A 17,254-nucleotide genomic window follows, 5' to 3' on the forward strand; every position below is an offset into this window, starting at 1 on the left:
AGGCAGGAGAGGCAGAACCCAGGAGCCGGGCGGCGGGGAGGATCTAGACGCGGTAAGCCGAATTTGAGGCTGGGGCCGTGGGTCAGAACTCCGGGCCTTCCCTGCCACATCTTTCTAACACCCTCTTCCGGCCCCTGGACGGTTCTGGGGTCCCCGTTCCCCCTTTGGGGCGCAAGATTCTGGAGCGAGGCTCTGGGCGAGATTGGGAGGCCCTGGGCGGCCCAGGTCCCCCTCTCAGGGGCGACCAGCATAACCTCTGGGACCGACCTGGCCAGGGGTGGGGTATGGGTTCCCTTTTCACTTCCTAATCCCGGCCGACGGGCCCCTTCGCTCCTGATGGCTTTGTTTTCCCCAGGGCATGCCGGAGGAGGGGGCCTCGCGGCAAATGAGCGCTGACCACAGCGGCTGCCCTGTCATTATCCCCGCCAAACAGGTGGCCCGTGCTGGGCTGAGTCACTAGGAGGGTGTTGTGACCGAGCACCTGGAGGGCTGGAGTGGGTGGTAGCTCCAAACCGGGACGATTGTCCCCTCCCACTCCACGCCTAGGATAGGTCTCCAAACGTGTGCGTGGCGAGTCCACCGTTTGGAAGTGTGCGGACGGGTGCATTCTTATCTATTCAGTGTTTATTGAAGCCTGCGGTTTGCCAGGGGGCGGGGGGGAGGGGGAGGAAGAGCTCCGGCCAGAACAGAATAAAAGCCATCCCAGGTTATCCCACTGAGTGCTTGACCTGTGCTCAGGCACCCTTCTCATCGCTCGGCCTGGATTATCTAAACTCTGCGGTTAACCTGCCTCATTGCCCCCTTTTTACGGATTGAGAGTCTGTGGCTCAGTCACCAGCTCAGGAGTTCTAGGAGTAGGCATCCGGCAGGCCAGTTCCAGAGTGCTTTCTTCTTAACCCTAGGCCATCCATGCTCACAGTGGTCCTTCTTGTCTCCCTCCCTCCCTCTCTCCCTCTCTGTTTCTGAGCCTTTCCTGCCTAGCTGATGAGTCTAGGCCCTAAGAAGAAGCTTATGGAACGGAGAGGAGTGAGCAGCGGTGGCTGAGGAATGTGAAGATCATTCTTCAGGTGTGGGAACGAGGGTAGGGGAAGAGGTGACAGGAGCTGTAAGGTGACAGCTCCTGTAAGGCCCCGTCCAAGAGGGCAATTTAGAAATGGGTCTTAATATCTTTTTACCATGCCCTCCAGGGGGAGAGGACATGCCTGGGGGAAGAGGCAGCTGGAACAGAAGTCTGGAGGTCTGGGAATGACTGTCTGAAGATCTGGAGGGAGGAGGCAGGAGACGAGGTGGGGAGGGCAGTTCTGGGAGTACCCTTGGGCTCAGTCTCAAGGAATTTGGACTTACCTGGTAGGTAAAGATGGCTACTCAAGCAGCTTTGGTAGGGAGTATCTGTTGGACTCAGCTTGGAATCTGGAAGAGGAGCTTGGCTATGACAGGAGATGCCTTTTCTTCCTTTTTTTTTTTTTTTCCTTTCTTTCTTTCTTTTTTTTGTCTTTTTTTTTTTTTTTTTTTTTTTTTTTTTTTGTCTTTTTAAGGCCACACACACAGCACATGGAGGTTCCCAGGCTAGGGGTGGAATCAGAGCTGCAGCTGCCGGCCTACACCAGAGCCACAGCAACTTGGGAGCCAAGCTGCATCTGCGACCTACACCACAGCTCCACGGCAATGCCAGATCCTTAACCTATGGAGTGAGGCCAGGGATCAAACCCGCATCCTCATGAATTCTAGTTAGGTTTGTTAACCGCTGAGCCATGACAGGAACTCCAAGATGCTTTGCTTAAAGGGCCGCCATGTACGCCAGCATCTGCTGGAAGAGCTCCTTAAACCCAAGGTCCCTGATCCGCAGTCCGGACACATTGATCCTGAATTCAAACATGTCCCCTCCCAGATTCTGAGACACCCCAGCTGTGGTCCTTGTCAGACCTACCGACCTGGTCTACCTTTGTTGCAAGCCTGGACATCCATTCACTCAGTACTGTTGGACCAGGAGCGGGCTTGTTCTTGGAAGCCAGGCCTGGATTCCTAGTTGGGTCAGAACCTACGGGTGATGAGCCCTAGGCGCAGCCACCCTCAGAGGAAAGCACCTTCTGTCCAGGGCTCAGGTGTGTCTCAGAGTATTCTGAGCCTCTAGCTGCACATGGGCCCTATGTGTGGACAGGGGACCTCCCATTCAGTGCCCCGAACACTGTGAGCCGAGGTACGTCCTTCAAGATGCCACCTTCCTCACTGGGTGTGTATCCCCCCTTCTTTCTTCCCTAACCCGGTGAAGAGAAGGTGTGAGGAGTTCCCATTGTGGCTCAGTAGGTTAAGAACCGGACATAGGGTCCATGAGGATGCAGGTTCCATCCCTGGCCTCACTCAGTGGTTTAAGGATCCAGCATTGCCCTAAGCTGCAGCATAGGTTGCAGATATGGCTCAGATCTGGTGTTGCTATGGCTGTGGTATAGGCTGGCAGCTGCAGCTCTGATCCAGCCCCTACCCTGGGCACCTCTATGTGCTGTAGATGCGGCCCTAAAAAGACCAAAAAAGGGGGGGGGAGTGAGAGTAGCCTCAGGGTGGTTGCAATCCTGGTCTCTCATTCTCGAAACGGTTGCTATCTTTAAGTCAGGCACTGGGGCTGAGAGCTTTCTGTGTATGTCATCTGCACGGCAGCCCCAAGGAGGGACCGTTGTGATCCTCATTTTACAGACAGGCTCAGACAGTTAGTTGCACAAGGTCACTCAACCTTATCCGTGATATGAGGACAGTGTTCTGATCACAGACAAGTTAAGGAGGATGACAGCAGACCACCGCGGTGACCTGCAGTGGCGTGTCCAGAATCTACAGGAGCAGGGCGAGGGAGGCAGTCTAGTAGAGGGGTGGCTGGGGAACCGAAGGCCTTGTTTGGAAATAACCTTTGACCCCGCAGAGGCGCAGTTCCTACCTGGGCTGTGAGTTAACCCCAGGGTGGCCTTGCAAGTGCTGGTGGCAGGACATCAGATAAACGGCTCCAGTATCAGTTGTGTTGAGGGTCAGGGTGGGTCACCAAGGTGCTGGAAGAGGCTTTCATTCCCCCCTTGCGAGACCCTGGAGGTGCTGCAATGAGCCGGGCAGGCTGTGACCTGGGGCGCCCTTGCCCTGAGCACCAGAGCTCCCTGTTGAGTCACATTTGAGTGGAGAGCCTAGAGCTTCCTGAGAAAAAGCTGACTCGCTTCCTTTCCCTCCACAATGCTCTCAGATTGCTGTGGTCTCAGCAGTTCCAAGGGTCCAGCCAGGGCAGTCAGGCCTCTGTCACAGCATAGCAGTCCAGGTGGCTTGTAAACAAGCAGTGATTTCTCAGTCCTTGAACCTGGGGAATCCGGGATCAGGGTCCTGGGAGATTCAGTGTCTGGTGAGGGTCCGCTTCCTGATCCATTGATGGCTGTCATCTCGCTGGGTCCTCACCTGGCAGAAGGGGTGAAGGTGTTCTTTGGCCTTTTTTTTTTTCCTTTTTAAGGCTGTGCCCACAGCATATAGAGGTTCCCAGGCTAGGGGTTGAATAGGAGCTGTACCTGCCTGCCTACACCACAGTCACAACAATGCTAGATCCTAGCCTTGTCTGAGACCTACACCACAGCTCACAGCAACACGGGATCTTTAACTCACTGAGTGAGGCCAGGGATTGAACCTGCATCCTCATGGATACTAGTCAGGTTCCTAACCTGCTGAGCCACAACAGGAACTCCAGGGATCTTTTTAATAAGGCTACTAATCCCATTCATGAAAGCTCTGTGACCGAAATACTCCCCAAAGTATTTCGGGAGTATTACCGAAATACTTACCTCAAATTACCATCACGTTTCAGGTTAGGTTTCAATGTACGATTTTGGGGTTGGTAGAGACATAAACATTCAGTCAGTGGCATTCGGTCTATAGGACATAGCTTTAGGATCCTGGACCTTTTGGCCCAAGCAGGAACTGAAGGGGGCTGGAGAGAGCCTCATCCAGAGCGAGAAAAACCCCTCTGCACACAGTGAGAAAAGGGGAAGCCTGCCTTCTGGCCTCGTGAGATGCTGGACAGCCTGGCCAGACCACAGGAGGGTTCCACCACGCCCAGGGACAGAAGCGTGGCATGGTGACTGTGAACCCTTTCTGCCTGGATGGCCTGGGCACTTCACTTTCCCAGGTCCTCACAGACGTATCAGTAGCTCCCCACGTGATAGAGTTGATATGCAGCAAAAATCAGAAAGGGGAGTTCCCACTGTGGCACAGAGGGTTAAGGATTCGGCATCGCTGCAGCTGTGGCGTTAAGTCACAGGGATGTGGTTTGGATTTGAACCTTGGCCTGGGAACTTCCATATGCCTCAGGTATTGCTGGGGGTGGAGGAAGCCGAAAGGCCTTCAAGGTATTTAGCACAGGGCTGGTAAAGGGCTCAGCAATCGGAGGCTGTGATGATTCTGTGGGGTAGAGATGCTCCAGCAGTCCCATGCTGTCTCCCTCTTCTGGGACTGTCACACAGGCAGTGACTGCTCTCATCACTGTTCAGGGTGCCCGGACACTGGGACGGACTCCTTTGCCTGCCCCTGCAACCAGCCAGCTCTTGGCTTTGTTGCCAGTGAAGATGGGGAGGTGGCTCTGGACCCTTTGCTGACAGGTGTCCCACACAAGTGAGCTGCCCGGCTTGACTCTCAGACACTGGTGCAACCCTGGAAAGACTCACGTGGTCCTTCTGCTTTCGCCGCTTGCCTCATTTGACCAAAGTTAGGGGATAGCTGTACGTTAAATAAGAGGATATAATTAATGGGCGTGGTCTCAGCCAACCTGCAGAGTATAATTTACAAGATTTTTTTTTTTTTGTATGTGTGTCTTTTTAGAGCTGCACCCCCAGCATTTGGAAGTTCCCAGGCTAGGGGTTACATCGGAGCTCCAGCTGCTGGCCTGCACCACAGCCATAGCAACTCAGGGTCTGAGCCACATCTGCGACCTACACCATACCTCATGCAACACCAGATCTTTACTCCACTGAGCAAGGCCAGGAATCAAACCCGCATCCTCATGGATACTAGTCAAGTCCATTACCAGTGAGCCACAAGGGAAACTCCTAATTTACAAGATTGAAAATAATCTAAATGTGCAAGAGTTAGAACAAAGGTGACTTCGAGGGATCAGTTCTCTCCACTGCATTTCTGAACTCATTTAACCCTCTCAACTCTATGGAGGCTGCACTGTTATTGCCCCCATCTTGTGGATGAAGAAACTGAGGCACAGCTGTCACTTGCCCAAAGTCACAGCACCAATACGTAGACCTGAGATTTGAATGCTTTTGCCCCTGACTGCAGATCCAGTGCTCTCCCCGCACCTGTGTCCCCTTTGCCCTCTGGTTCAGGGACTCGGTCAGTGCTGGGTGATAAGGCTGGGATGGGCTTGGGGTGGCGGGGCCGTGACTAGGACCAGGACCTCCCGAGGCTGAAGGTCCCTCTCTTTTACCCTTCAGAGCCCTCGCCTGCCTCGGCACACTGGAAGCCTCCATCCCTCCCTCCCCACCTCTGCAGCCATGGTCTGGAAGAAGCTGGGCTCTGGCAACTTCTCCAGCTGCCCCAATGGCTCCCGCCAGTGGATATGGGACGTGTTTGGCGAGTGTGCCCAGGATGGCTGGGACGAGGCCAGCGTGGGCCTGGGCTTGATCTCCATCCTCTGCTTGCTGCATCCACCTTCCCGTGAGTAGCATCAGGGTGGTGGGACCCGGGCTGGGTTTCATGGGTGGGGCAAGGGCTCCAGGGGCTGCACTGAGAAGGGGCTGCCTGGCTGGCTTGGGCCTCTCCAGACTCAAGGCCAAGTGTGCTTCCTCCCCCATTCCCACTCACCGACTTCCAGTCCACCCTGGAGAGCCGGGCCCCGGCCCCTGCTCTAGGTCCCACCTCATACTAGGCTATGCTGGCACACAGATAATAATACTAACACCTGCTTCTGCTCACTAAGTGCCCACCGTGTGCCCAGCAGCATTTCTAAGTATGTGGCATGTTTTTACCGTATTTAATCCTCATCACCACCCTGTGAAGTAGGTACAATCATGATCCCTTCTTTATGAGGAAATGGAAACCCAGACAGGTTAAATAACGTGCTCTGAACTGCACAGCAAGTAAGAGAGGAGGCGGAGCAGTGGGAGATCTGGCCGGCACCAAACGCAGCCTCTGTCATGTGAGAGTCTGGTGGAGGCCAAGCAGTGATTACAAAACAGCATGGGAGTTCCCATTGTGGCTCAGCGGTAATGAACCCGACTAATAATCTTGAGGACGACTCGATCCCTGGCCTCGCTCAGTGGGTTAAGGATCCGGTGTTGCCGTGAGCTGCAGTGTAGGTCGCAGATGCAGCTTGGATCCCACGTGGCTGTGGCTGTGGCAGAGGCCAGCAGCTGTGGCTCTGATTCGACCCTTAGCCCGGGAACCTCCATGTGCCACAGGTGCAGCCCTAAAAAGACCAAAAAACCCCAACAAACAGCCTGGCCACTACTGTGATTAGGGAACAAGAACATACTGTGACCTGGACAAGTCCCTTCACGCCTCTGCACCTCCATTCTCTCATCTGTAAAATGGGAGTATTGTTCCCTATGGCATAGGGGTCTCTGAGGATGGCCTTGCACAGAATCCCATGGCTGGGCAGAGGGTTCGAAGGTGCTGGGGTCCGGGGGAGAGCAAGGTGAGGGGAGGTCAAAGCAGTCATCAAGTGCCCCGTTCTGGGAGGGTGCTCCCCACTGTTAGGGAGCTTCATGGTCCTTATCCTGAGGGAGAAAGGTCATGGTTTAATTGAGAGAGAATTCATATACTATAGAATTAGCCCCTTTCAATGTACAAGTCCAAGGTTTTGGTGTATCCAGAGAGGTGTATAAGCATCGCCACCATCAGTTTTAGAACATTTTCTTCACCCTAAAAAGAAACCCAGAAGGGGAGTTCCCATTGCGGCTCAGAGGAAATGAATCTGACCAGCATCCATGAGGACGCAGGTTTGAGCCGTGGCCTCGCTCAGTGGGTTATGGATCCAACGCTGCCATGAGCTGTGGTGTAGGTCACAGATGTGGCTTGGAGCTGATGTTGCTGTGGCTGTGGTGTAGACCGGCGGCTACAGCTCCAATTCAACCCCCAGCCTGGGAGTTTCCATATTCCTCGGGTGTGGCCCTAAAAAGAGGAAAAAAAAAAGAAACCCAGAAATGAGTCATTCCTCATTTCCCTCTAAATCTCCGAGCCCCAACCACCAACCTGCTTTCCGTCTAGATTTGCCTTTTCTGGACATTTCTTGTCCATGGATACAGAGTGTGGCCTTCTGTGACTGGCCTTTTTCACGCAGCGTAACGTCTTCAAGGTTCATCCAGGTCGTATGTAGCGAGTATCAATACTTCATTCTTTTTATGTCCGAATAAGAGTGTGTTGTAGGAGTATACATTTTGTTTATTCATTCATCCATGGATGGACATGTGGGTGGTTTTACCTTTTGGCCAGTATGATTAAGGCTGCTGTGTACATCCGCATACAAGTTTTCGTGGGGACACATGTGTATTCTCCTCTTGTGTCTATACCCAAGGGATGGACTCGCCAGGTCACATGGAAACTCTGTGTTTAATCTTTTGAGCAACTGCCAGACTATTTTCTAAAGCGGTTGCACCATTTTATATTCCCTCTAGCAGTGCGTGAAGGTTCCAGTTTCTCTAAATCCCCATCAACACTTGTTATTGTTGGAGTTCCCACTGTGGCATAGCAGGTTAAGGATCTAGCATTGTCTCCGTGAAAGTGTGGGTTCAATCCCCGGCCCGGTGCCTTGGGTTAAGCATCCAGCATTGCTGTAGCTGTGGCTCAGATTCCATCCCTAGCCTTTGAACTTCCACAAGCCGTGAGTGTGGCCAAAAAAAAAAAAAACAAAAAAAAAAAGCTGCTCATTATTTTCTACTTTTTTATTATAGCTGTCCTAGTGGGTGTGAAGTTGTACACATGGGAAAGTTCCAGGGCCAGTGATCGAGCCCACTGCACAGCAGCAACCAGAGCCACAGCAGTGACAACACTGGGTCCTTAACCTGCTGTGACACCTGGGAACTCCCTCATTGTAACTCTGATTTTGTTTTCCAGATGGCTAGTGATACTAAGTAGCTTTTCAAGTGTTTATTGGCCAACTGATATTTTCTTTGAGAAGAGGTCTCTTCTGATTCTTTGCCCGTCTTTCAGTTGAGTTGTCTTTGTGTGGTTGAGTTGTAAGAGTCTTTTATATATTCTAAATATATTTTGCCAACATTTTCTCCCATTCTGTGTGTTGTCTTTTCACTTTCCTGACAGTGTTGTGTGAAGTACAAAAATTCAACAATTTGATGATGTCCAATTTGTCTATTTTTCCTTTTTTTTTTTTTTTTTTTGCTTTTTAGGGCTGCACCCACGGCAAATGGAAGTTCCCAGGCTGGGGGTCGAATAAGAGCTACAGCTGCTGGCCTACAGCCACAGCCACAGCAACACCAGATCCGAGCCTCATCTGTGACCTACACCACAGCTCATGGCAACACCAGATCCTTAACCCACTGAGCGAGGCCAGGGATCAAATCCGCAACCTCATGGTTGCTAGTTGAATTCATTTCCCCTGCGCCACAACAGGAACTCCCAATTTATCTATTTCTTCTTTTGTCACGTGTGGGTTTTTTGTTTTTAATTTTGTTTTGCCGCAGTCACGGCATATGGAAGTTCCTGGGCCAGGGATTGAATCTGAGCTGCAACTGTGACAGCTGTGGCAATGCCAGATCCTTCACCCACTGCACTGAGCCAGGGATCAAGTCTGCATCTCTGCAGCAACCTGAACTGCTGCAGTCCTTAACCCACAATGGGAACTCCTCCTGCTTGTGGTTTTGATGTCACTTCTGAGAAATGATAGCTTAATCCAGGTATCCAAAGAGTCATCCTTTTCTTTCTTTTCCTCTAAGAGGTTTATATAGAAATCTCCAAGTGGAGGTGAATTACTGCATGTGTTTTTTTGCCCCACACCGTCAAGTAGTCAACTCCGTTCTCACTCTATCTACCTGAAGACAGCCCGAGATCCCACTGGTTAAGAGCCCGGTCTTGCTAGTCCCACGAGACTGCTCCCTTGTCCCCACTTCAGATGCGTCGCAAGCCCAGGTGTCACCTGTACTTCTGACCTCTAGCTGTAGATCAGCGGTTCCCCCACCCCTCCTCAGGCTCCCTTAGTTTGCTAGAGCTGCTCACAGAAGTCCGAGAAATGTCTTTCAGGGAGGCTTTATAACTTTCTCATCACGGTTGGTTCCCCTGCAACCAGTCCTGCTCCTCAGGTGACCTAAGGACTTTCTGAAAGTCACCTCGTTAACATTTTGTGACACCTTTCTGCCTGTCACCCCTTAGGACATTCAAGGGTTTTAGGAGCTCTGTGCAGGGAACAGGGAAGAGGATCAAATATAATATATTGCTTTGCTTGTCTTTTTTTTTTTTTTTTTTTGTCTTTTGGGGGCTGCATGCATGGCCTATGGAATTTCCCAGGCTAGGGATCCAGTGGGAGCTGCAGCTGCCAGCCAGCAGCACAGCCACAGCAACGCCAGATCCGAGCCGCTTCTGCAACCTACACCACAGCTCATGGCAACACCAGATCCTTTAACCCACTGAGCGAGGCCAGGGATGGAACCACATCTCCATGGATACTAGTCACCTTTGGTACTGCTGAGCCGCAACGGGAACTCCTCAAATATATATTTCTTATAAATCACAGTAGCATATATTCGCTCTTATATTTAGAGCTTTGATCCAGTTTGAGTTAGGTTTGTATACGGTGTGTGGCAGGGCTCCAGCCTCACTCTCTTGTACACAGTACCCAGTTGTCCTGTACCCTGTGTTAAAAAGACTACCCCTAGCATGCTGTTGCGGGCCTGGTGTTTTCACTGATTGACCTTGTCCCAGCTGCCACACTCGACGTGGCAGAAGTAAGCCAAGCCGACACCATCCTTGACTTTGCAGAGCATCCATTTTGGCACCTGTTAAAGACAACCCGGGAGCCCTGGGGAAGCAGGCCTGGAGGGAGGGACAGGGAGAGACTGGAGGCAGGGGGTGTGCCTGGGAGGTTGTGTAAGGCATCCAGCACTGATGTCAGGGGATTGGATGGGTGGCACACTGGATGGGTCCGGGTGACCAGGGGTGGCCGAGGGAGAGAGACTTCCTGTCCTAGGGTGTGAGCTTCCCCAGAACCATGAGGAGTGGGCTGCGGATCCCCCTTTTGGCATGATACCGGGCCTGCCTGGGCCTGGCTGATGAACCAGAGAGGAGGGCCAGAGGCCCAGGAGGGAGCCCCGGGTGCTGTCAGCAACAGCAGCCACCTTCCTGCTTCTCCTGAGGACTCGGCCTCTCCTGACCAGGTCACTTTTCGTGAAATATATGGAGACTCTTCAACTTACAGTTTCCCAGAAGGGGCTTTAATGAGGGCCACAGGGTCAACCTTAGGGTCTGTGCTGGACACTGTCGCATCCCTTGGAAAGCTTGAGTCCAGAAGGGACTGGCGGGTGCTGGCCGAGCTCCCATCAGGAAGGCCCTGAGGAGGAACTGTATGTGCTGAGAGATGCAGAGGAGGGCCTGGCTGGGCGTCTGCCCGTGAAGTTTGGGGAAGCGGAGTTCCCGTCGTGGCTCAGTGGTTAATGAATCCGAATAGGAACCAAGAGGTGGCGGGTTCAATCCCTGGCCTTGCTCACTGGGTTAAGGATCTGGCGTTGCCGTGAGCCATGGCGTAGGTTGCAGATGCGGCTTGGATCTGGTGTTGCTGTGGCTGTGGTGTAGGCAGGCAGCTGCAGTTCCGATTCGACTCCTAGCCTGGGAACCTCCATATGCTATGGGTGTGGCCTTAAAAAGACAAAAAGACAAAAAAAACAAAAAAAAGTTTGGGGGAAGGGAAGGTGGTCGTGCTGGAGAGGCAGGGGCAGAGGGACAGGGGGCCTGGGGGCTTTGTCAGGACGTGCTCTGGAGGATGGGGTTCTTACTGAAGAGCAGTGGAAGGCTCTGAAAGGTTTGGGCAAGGTTGGGGTTATAGAAAGAACTCTGAGAAGGAAGACGGAAACGAGGGGCACAGGCGTGGGTGGGAGACCAAGAGGGGGGCAGGGATGAAGGTGGGAGGACGCCTGTGGGGAGAACCAGGGACCCGCCCAGCTTCCCGAGCTTCTGTCCTGGGTGATGGGCGGGATAAGGTGCTATTTAGTTACCTTGTGCTGGAGTTCCTGTTGTGGCTCAGCAGGTTAAGAACACGATTAGTGTCCATGAGGATGCGGGTTTGATCCCTGGCCTGGCTCAGTGGGTTGAGGATCCACCATTGCTGTGAGCTGTGGTGTAGGGTAGGATGGCAGAGGCAACTGGGATCTGGCATTGCTGTGGCTGTGGTGTAGGCCGGCAGCTGTAGCCCCGATTTGACCCTTATCCTGGGAACTTCCATATGCTTCAAGTGCTGCTCTAAAAAGACAAAGAAGATAATGAATAGTTACCTTTTACTAATTTCAGTACATGCAGATGATTAAAAAACAAGGACACAGCGAATGGCCATCGTGGAATGACCCCAGAGCAAGCCAGGTGCCTCAGGTCTGGGTGTGAATCCCGGTTCCCGACTTCCCATCCCCAGAGGGGCGGGTCAGGGAGAGAGACAACCCCATGGCTTGTGTCATGAGAGCTCCGGGAGCCACAGCCCCACCCTTCTCTCTCTTTTGACAAGAACAGGCTGTGGTTTGGCCCATCTTATCATCCATCACCCCTGGAGATAGGGCAGTGCCCAGGCCCTGGGCCCACTGCCACAGCCACCATCCTTCTCTTAACACCCCCCCACCGCCCCTCCAAGAGAAGAGAGAATCCAGGGACCCTATGCAGTGGTTCTCAGGGCTGGACGTGAGATGTCAGGACCCTATGAAGATCCCAGGTCCCCAGGGCGCTCTGGAGGAGAATCCTTATCATGACAGCTCTCTCTGAAAGATGCATGTCCCATAAGGCTCCTGGCTTGGAAGGGGTGTCTCAGTAGGAATCCCCAAAGGGCAAAGAAGGGCCAACAAAGATCCTGCCTGCGGGAAGGACCAGCAGCCCGCAGCCACTGCCCCCGCCACGCGCTTCCACGTTGGCTGTTCCACGTTTCACAGCCCTCAGCCCCTGAGCACGGGTCTTCCTCCACCGCAGCCAGTACATCAAGGCCTGCAAGACGGGCAACATGGACCAGGCCGTGTCCCTGTGGTTCCTCCTGGGCTGGATCGGCGGAGACTCCTGCAATCTCATCGGCTCCTTCCTCGCTGACCAGCTGCCCCTGCAGGTGGGCCGGTCCCCTGGGGCAGGGTGGGCTGCCCGGGACAGCCATGGCGGAGGCGTCCTCCCCTCTGTTCGGGCCCCATGCTGTAGCCACCGCCTAACCTCTGGAGTCCTATTTTGTCGCATCTGGTAATGCCCGCTGCCATTCCTCCAACTGTGCGGGCTGGGCTCTGCCAGGTGGGATCCCCTCTTTCCTGGACATGCAGACAGAAATGCCACGAGGTGAAGTGACTGGCTCAGGGTCACCCAGCTGGGGTGTGGCCGAGGTGCCCTGGTCCGGGGTGTGGTCCCTGGAGCCTGGGATGACAGCCAGTGCCCTGGGCCCCCTCCTTCCCTTGCAGACCTACACAGCCGTGTACTATGTCTTAGCCGACGTGGTGATGCTATCGCTGTACTTTCACTACAAGTTTAAGAAACGCCCCTCTCCCTGTAAGTGCAACGATTCCCTCTGCGTCGGGCGCCTTAGGGGACAGCGGGGAGGCCTGGGAGCTTGGGAGGAGGCAGGTTCCCGATGGCTGGTGGTAAACCGAACCGCAGAAAGGCTTCCTCCGGCCTTATCTGAAGGCCTGAACCCTGATCCCCTGATCAGCCTCGATAGAGGCCAGTGAGCACATCCGGGCAGGACCACAAGAAGTCAGTCCCCTCCCTGCAGTTCTCATTCAGCAAATGTGGCTTCGGCTGCTCCTCTGTGCCAGACCCTGGGCTAGGAGCTGGGGAGACAGGAACCGGGCACACAGGCCATCGCTGCCCTTATGGATTCAGAGAGGAGCTCCCATCGTGGCTCAGCCATTAACGAACCCGTCTAGTCTCCGTGAGGACCATCCTTGACCTCACTCAGTGGGTTAAGGATCCGGCGTTGCCGGGAGCTATGGTGTAGGTCGCAGACTGGCTCGGATCTGGCCTTGCTGTGGCTGTGGCGGAGGCCGGCAGCTGTTGCTCCGATTCAACCCCTAGCCTTTTTAGTAGCCTTTTTAGGGTGCGGCCCTAAAAAGACAAAAAGACCAAAAAAAAAAAAGGGAAGAAAAAAGGATTGGGGGGGCACTAGGGGTGGGGCTGTCTCATTAGCATTTTCATGCCTGGGACCCCTCTCCTGCCCTCACTGGGTCACCTTCACAAGCTAGGGAGAAAATGACTCTTATTACACCCATTCTACAGATGAGGAATTAAAGCTCAGAGGCCTTAGGTCCCTTGCCCAAGGCCACACAGCCACTGAGGGGGCAAGGCCAGGACTCAAAGCCCAGTCTGTCTGCTGCCGCTCAGATGCTTAACCTCAGCCTCCCTCCTGCCTCGTGTCCAGGGTCTGCCCACATCAATTCCATGCTCTTGTTCATCGTGGGCATGACGTGTGTCACCCCGCTGCTGAGCAGCTCTGGCGCCGGGGCTGCCCCGCGGGAGGTCTTCCGGGGGCGGACGCTCCTGTCTGTGGAGCCAGGCAGTAAGGTGAGGAGCTGGGGGGGGATGGGAGGGGGTGGGGGTGGGGTCTGTGTCCCGAGGGCCCTCCCTGCACGGCCAAGGGAGCGGGAGAATTGCCGTCTCGGGGAAGCCTGGGGCTCTCACCCAGCACCCCAACCCCCACTGGGTGCTGAGCATCCTGTTCTGCCCTCCTAGCCCTTCACCCGGCAGGAAATCATCGGCTTCGTCATCGGCTCTGTCTCCAGCGTGCTGTACCTGTTCTCCCGGCTGCCTCAGATCCGCACCAATGTGAGCCGGGGGCTGGGGCGGTGGGGCCCAGTGGGAGAAGTGCGGCCGGTGGCTTGGGCCCCTGGGTGAAGGCGTGGCCCGGCCTGGTAAGGGGGGAAGAGTCTCGTATGGAAGGCCCGGTCCACACTCGCTGTTGGCTTGGGTGACTTTATGCAGTTCTCCAAGCCTCAGTTTCTGCCTCTAGAGATGAGCATGAGGCGCCTGCCTTCCAGGGGTACGGGTGACCTGTGTGTCCCAGGAAGGTAGGAGGTCCGGTGAGAATGAGGGGCAGGTGGAGGGCCAGGGATGGGGGCAGCTTGCGGGACAGCGAGTCAGCGCGGGGCTGGGGAGAGGGCACCTTGGGGTGTCTGGCTGACCTGGGGGTGGGTCCCTGGCAGAGTGGGGCCAAGGGGTCAGGCCCTGGAAGGGGCTGGTCTGGGTGCCGGGCCCATGTCGGACGCTGTCACATGGTGTGCCGTCAGCTCAGAGCAGGCCTGTTGCGGCCGGGCAGACGGACACGTGGGAAGTTACAGTCCAGAGAGACAAGAGCCCTAGGAGGTCTCTGATCCCGCCCCCCTCGCCTCCAGTTCCTGCGGAAATCCACCCAGGGGATCTCTTACTCGCTGTTCGCCTTGGTGATGCTGGGGAACACGCTGTACGGGCTGAGCGTGCTGCTCAAAAACCCCGAGGTGGGCCAGAGTGAGGGCAGCTACCTGCTGCACCACCTGCCCTGGCTCGTGGGCAGCCTGGGCGTCCTGCTGCTTGACACCATCGTATCCTTCAGGACGTGAGGGCTGGTGGGGCAGGCATGGCTGCAGCTGCCTCTGCCTGCACACGGCTTCAGCATCCACCCATCCATCTGTCCATCCATCCATCCGTCTATCCATCCATCCAAGAGTCAAACTTCCCGTGTGCTGTTCACCCCGCTAGGCACTGGGTCCAGTCGTGAGCAGCGACAGAATGGCCCTGGCTTCAGGGAGCTTAGAGGTCAGTGGGAAGTCCAACAGACACACATCATCATAAATGGTCCCTTCATCTTGGAGGCACCGCAGAGGAAAACTGCAAGAGTGTGTGACCAGGGGGCTGTCCTGGTTCGGAGGCTCAGCAGAGGCCTCCATGAGTGCCCTGTAAACTGGGCTCCGAAGGAAGGCTGTTGCAAGCACAGTTTGTGCAAAGTCCTGGGGAACAGGGCCTATATTAGCCCATCCAGGCTGGAGGAAGGAACGCTGGAACCTGAAGACACACGTGAATTAGAGACACAAAAACTTGAGTTCACATCCTGGCTCCCCTGCCAGCTGTGTGATGCAGAGCAAATCATTAGCCTCCCTGCGCTTCCATAGCTTCATCTCGCTCTCACCAAGGTAACGGGGCAGTTGCATAAGCCAAGCTCTCCAGAAACAGCAGCCGACCCAGCACACAGTGGGGGCTCAGTAAATGAGCTGGACTGGCTGAGGAGGGCAATATTTCAATCTCCTTTGGAGAAGGCAAACATGGCCCTGTTTCCACATTTGCTGCATCCCTGGTGGGTGCGGCGAGGGATAAAGAAAAGGTACGTTCTAGGGCCCCCAAATGGCCCCTGCAACTTGGTGAAAGCCCCAGGATGCTGTAGGGTGGGAAGAAGGCAAGATCCTGGGGCTGCACTCAGGGGAGGCTCCCTGGAGGAAGAGGACCTCAGCGCTGGCCTTGGTAGATGAATGGGGTTTGGCTCAGCGGAAGGCAGCAAGAGCGGAGGCTGGGAGGCCGTGGCTGCCCCTTCCCGCCTGGCAGAATTGGATGGGGGTGGGGGAAGGGAGGCAGCTCTGGATGGGGCCGAAAGCCACCCAGGGGCGGGTCCAGCTCCGTCTCTGCTCCGTTCAGCCTTGACATCAACGCTTCCAGATCTCCATACAGTTCCTGATATACAGGGACGCTGCCACCTCCTCCGAGCGCCAGCCGCTCCTCCCCAGCTGACCAGGACCCGGGCCAAGCCCAGGATGACAGGGACCTCCGGATGTCACATTCAGGAAGGAAGAAGTATGGGCAGTGACAGGGCTGCTGACCCTGGACTGGGCCTTGAAGGAAGCTGGGTGGGCCCAGATCTCCCAACCGCCACCCCCACACCTCCGAAACCTCTGTGAGCTGACTATTCCTGAAGCCTAGACTGACTGACTCTTCCAGGAGCAGCACGGACCCAGGGGCCAGCCCCCCCACCCCTGCCCACCTTGGGACTCACCGCCCAGGTCTGAGACAGCCGTCCTTGGGGGCCTCCAGGGAGGGGCTGTAGCCAAGACCCTGCCTCTCAGGACTTGTGGCTGCCCCTCAACTCACCTACCTCATTCTGCCTGCTCACCCCCCGGGGAAGGGCCCCCTCCCTAAGCCTGGTGCCCCCAGCCAGAGAAATGGTACCCCGTGTGAAGCCAGTTCTGGTGCTCCTTCCCTGAGGTGCTGGGTCTGGGCTGCTCTGGGGAAGAGTGATGGATAGGGATCAAGACCCACCTACAGGTCCCCAGGGGGGTCAGGATGTGGAAAGGAGCCACGCAGGAGGGGACCGTGTCTGCTGGCCTGCCCCTGCCCAGCATCCCGGGCCTCTGGATTCCTGAACCTGCTCCTCTGTAACAGGCCCCACGCCTGGTGGTGGGGACATGGCAGCAAGAATGACACTCCAGCAGCGTCCCTGCACCTCGGCACCCAGCACAAAGCAGAATCATTAAGGTTCAGACCTTGGTTCTGCATCTTAGTATCTCTGTGCCCCACTTACCTCATCTGTGCAATGGAATGATTAAATAAAATGGTGTCCTTATGGAGGCTAGCCCCAAAGCCCGGGATGTGGTAAGGCCAGTGAAATTTAGCTTTGAGGGAGTTCCCATTGTGGCTCAGCAATTAACAAACCCAACTAGTATCCATGTGGGTTTGATCCCTGGCCCCACTCAGTGGGTTAAGGATATGGCGTTGCCATGAGATGTGACTCGGATCCCCTGTGGCTGTGGCTGTGGTGTAGGCTGGCAGCTGCAGTTCCAATTCGACCCCGGCCTGGGAACCTGCATATGCTGCAGGTGCAGCCCTAAAAAGCAAATTAGCTTTGATAATTTTTAGTTGGAGGAGGACAACCAGATCTCTCTGGAGATCAGGGAGGCCTCCCTGGAGGAAGTGACATGGCAGAAGTTCAAGCAGCAGACAACCAGGGGGCAAGTGGGGGTGTTGTGGGTAGGAAGGGTGGAGAGGAGACAGGGCTTAGCCCGGAGCGCTAGGTCCTGGGCCCCTCCCTACCCTTTTGCCTCCCAGACCCCATCCTGAGTCCACCTTCTTCTTGGCCACAACCCCGTGGGTGCCTGAGGACAGA

General features: G+C 55.2%; 1 protein-coding gene across 1 annotated transcript; it reads left to right on the forward strand.

Annotated features, from left to right (window-relative positions):
- Window positions 5-16,714, forward strand: PQLC2 (PQ loop repeat containing 2). Its single transcript, NM_001243851.1, is given in 9 exon segments — window positions 5-52; window positions 5,454-5,657; window positions 5,660-5,676; window positions 12,130-12,259; window positions 12,597-12,684; window positions 13,553-13,695; window positions 13,864-13,956; window positions 14,523-14,708; window positions 15,814-16,714. Coding segments are annotated over 8 exon segments (873 nt in total). The 5' UTR covers window positions 5-52; window positions 5,454-5,513; the 3' UTR covers window positions 15,886-16,714.

Source organism: Sus scrofa, chromosome 6 (genome assembly GCF_000003025.6).
Source record: "Sus scrofa isolate TJ Tabasco breed Duroc chromosome 6, Sscrofa11.1, whole genome shotgun sequence".
Taxonomy (NCBI): domain Eukaryota; kingdom Metazoa; phylum Chordata; class Mammalia; order Artiodactyla; family Suidae; genus Sus; species Sus scrofa.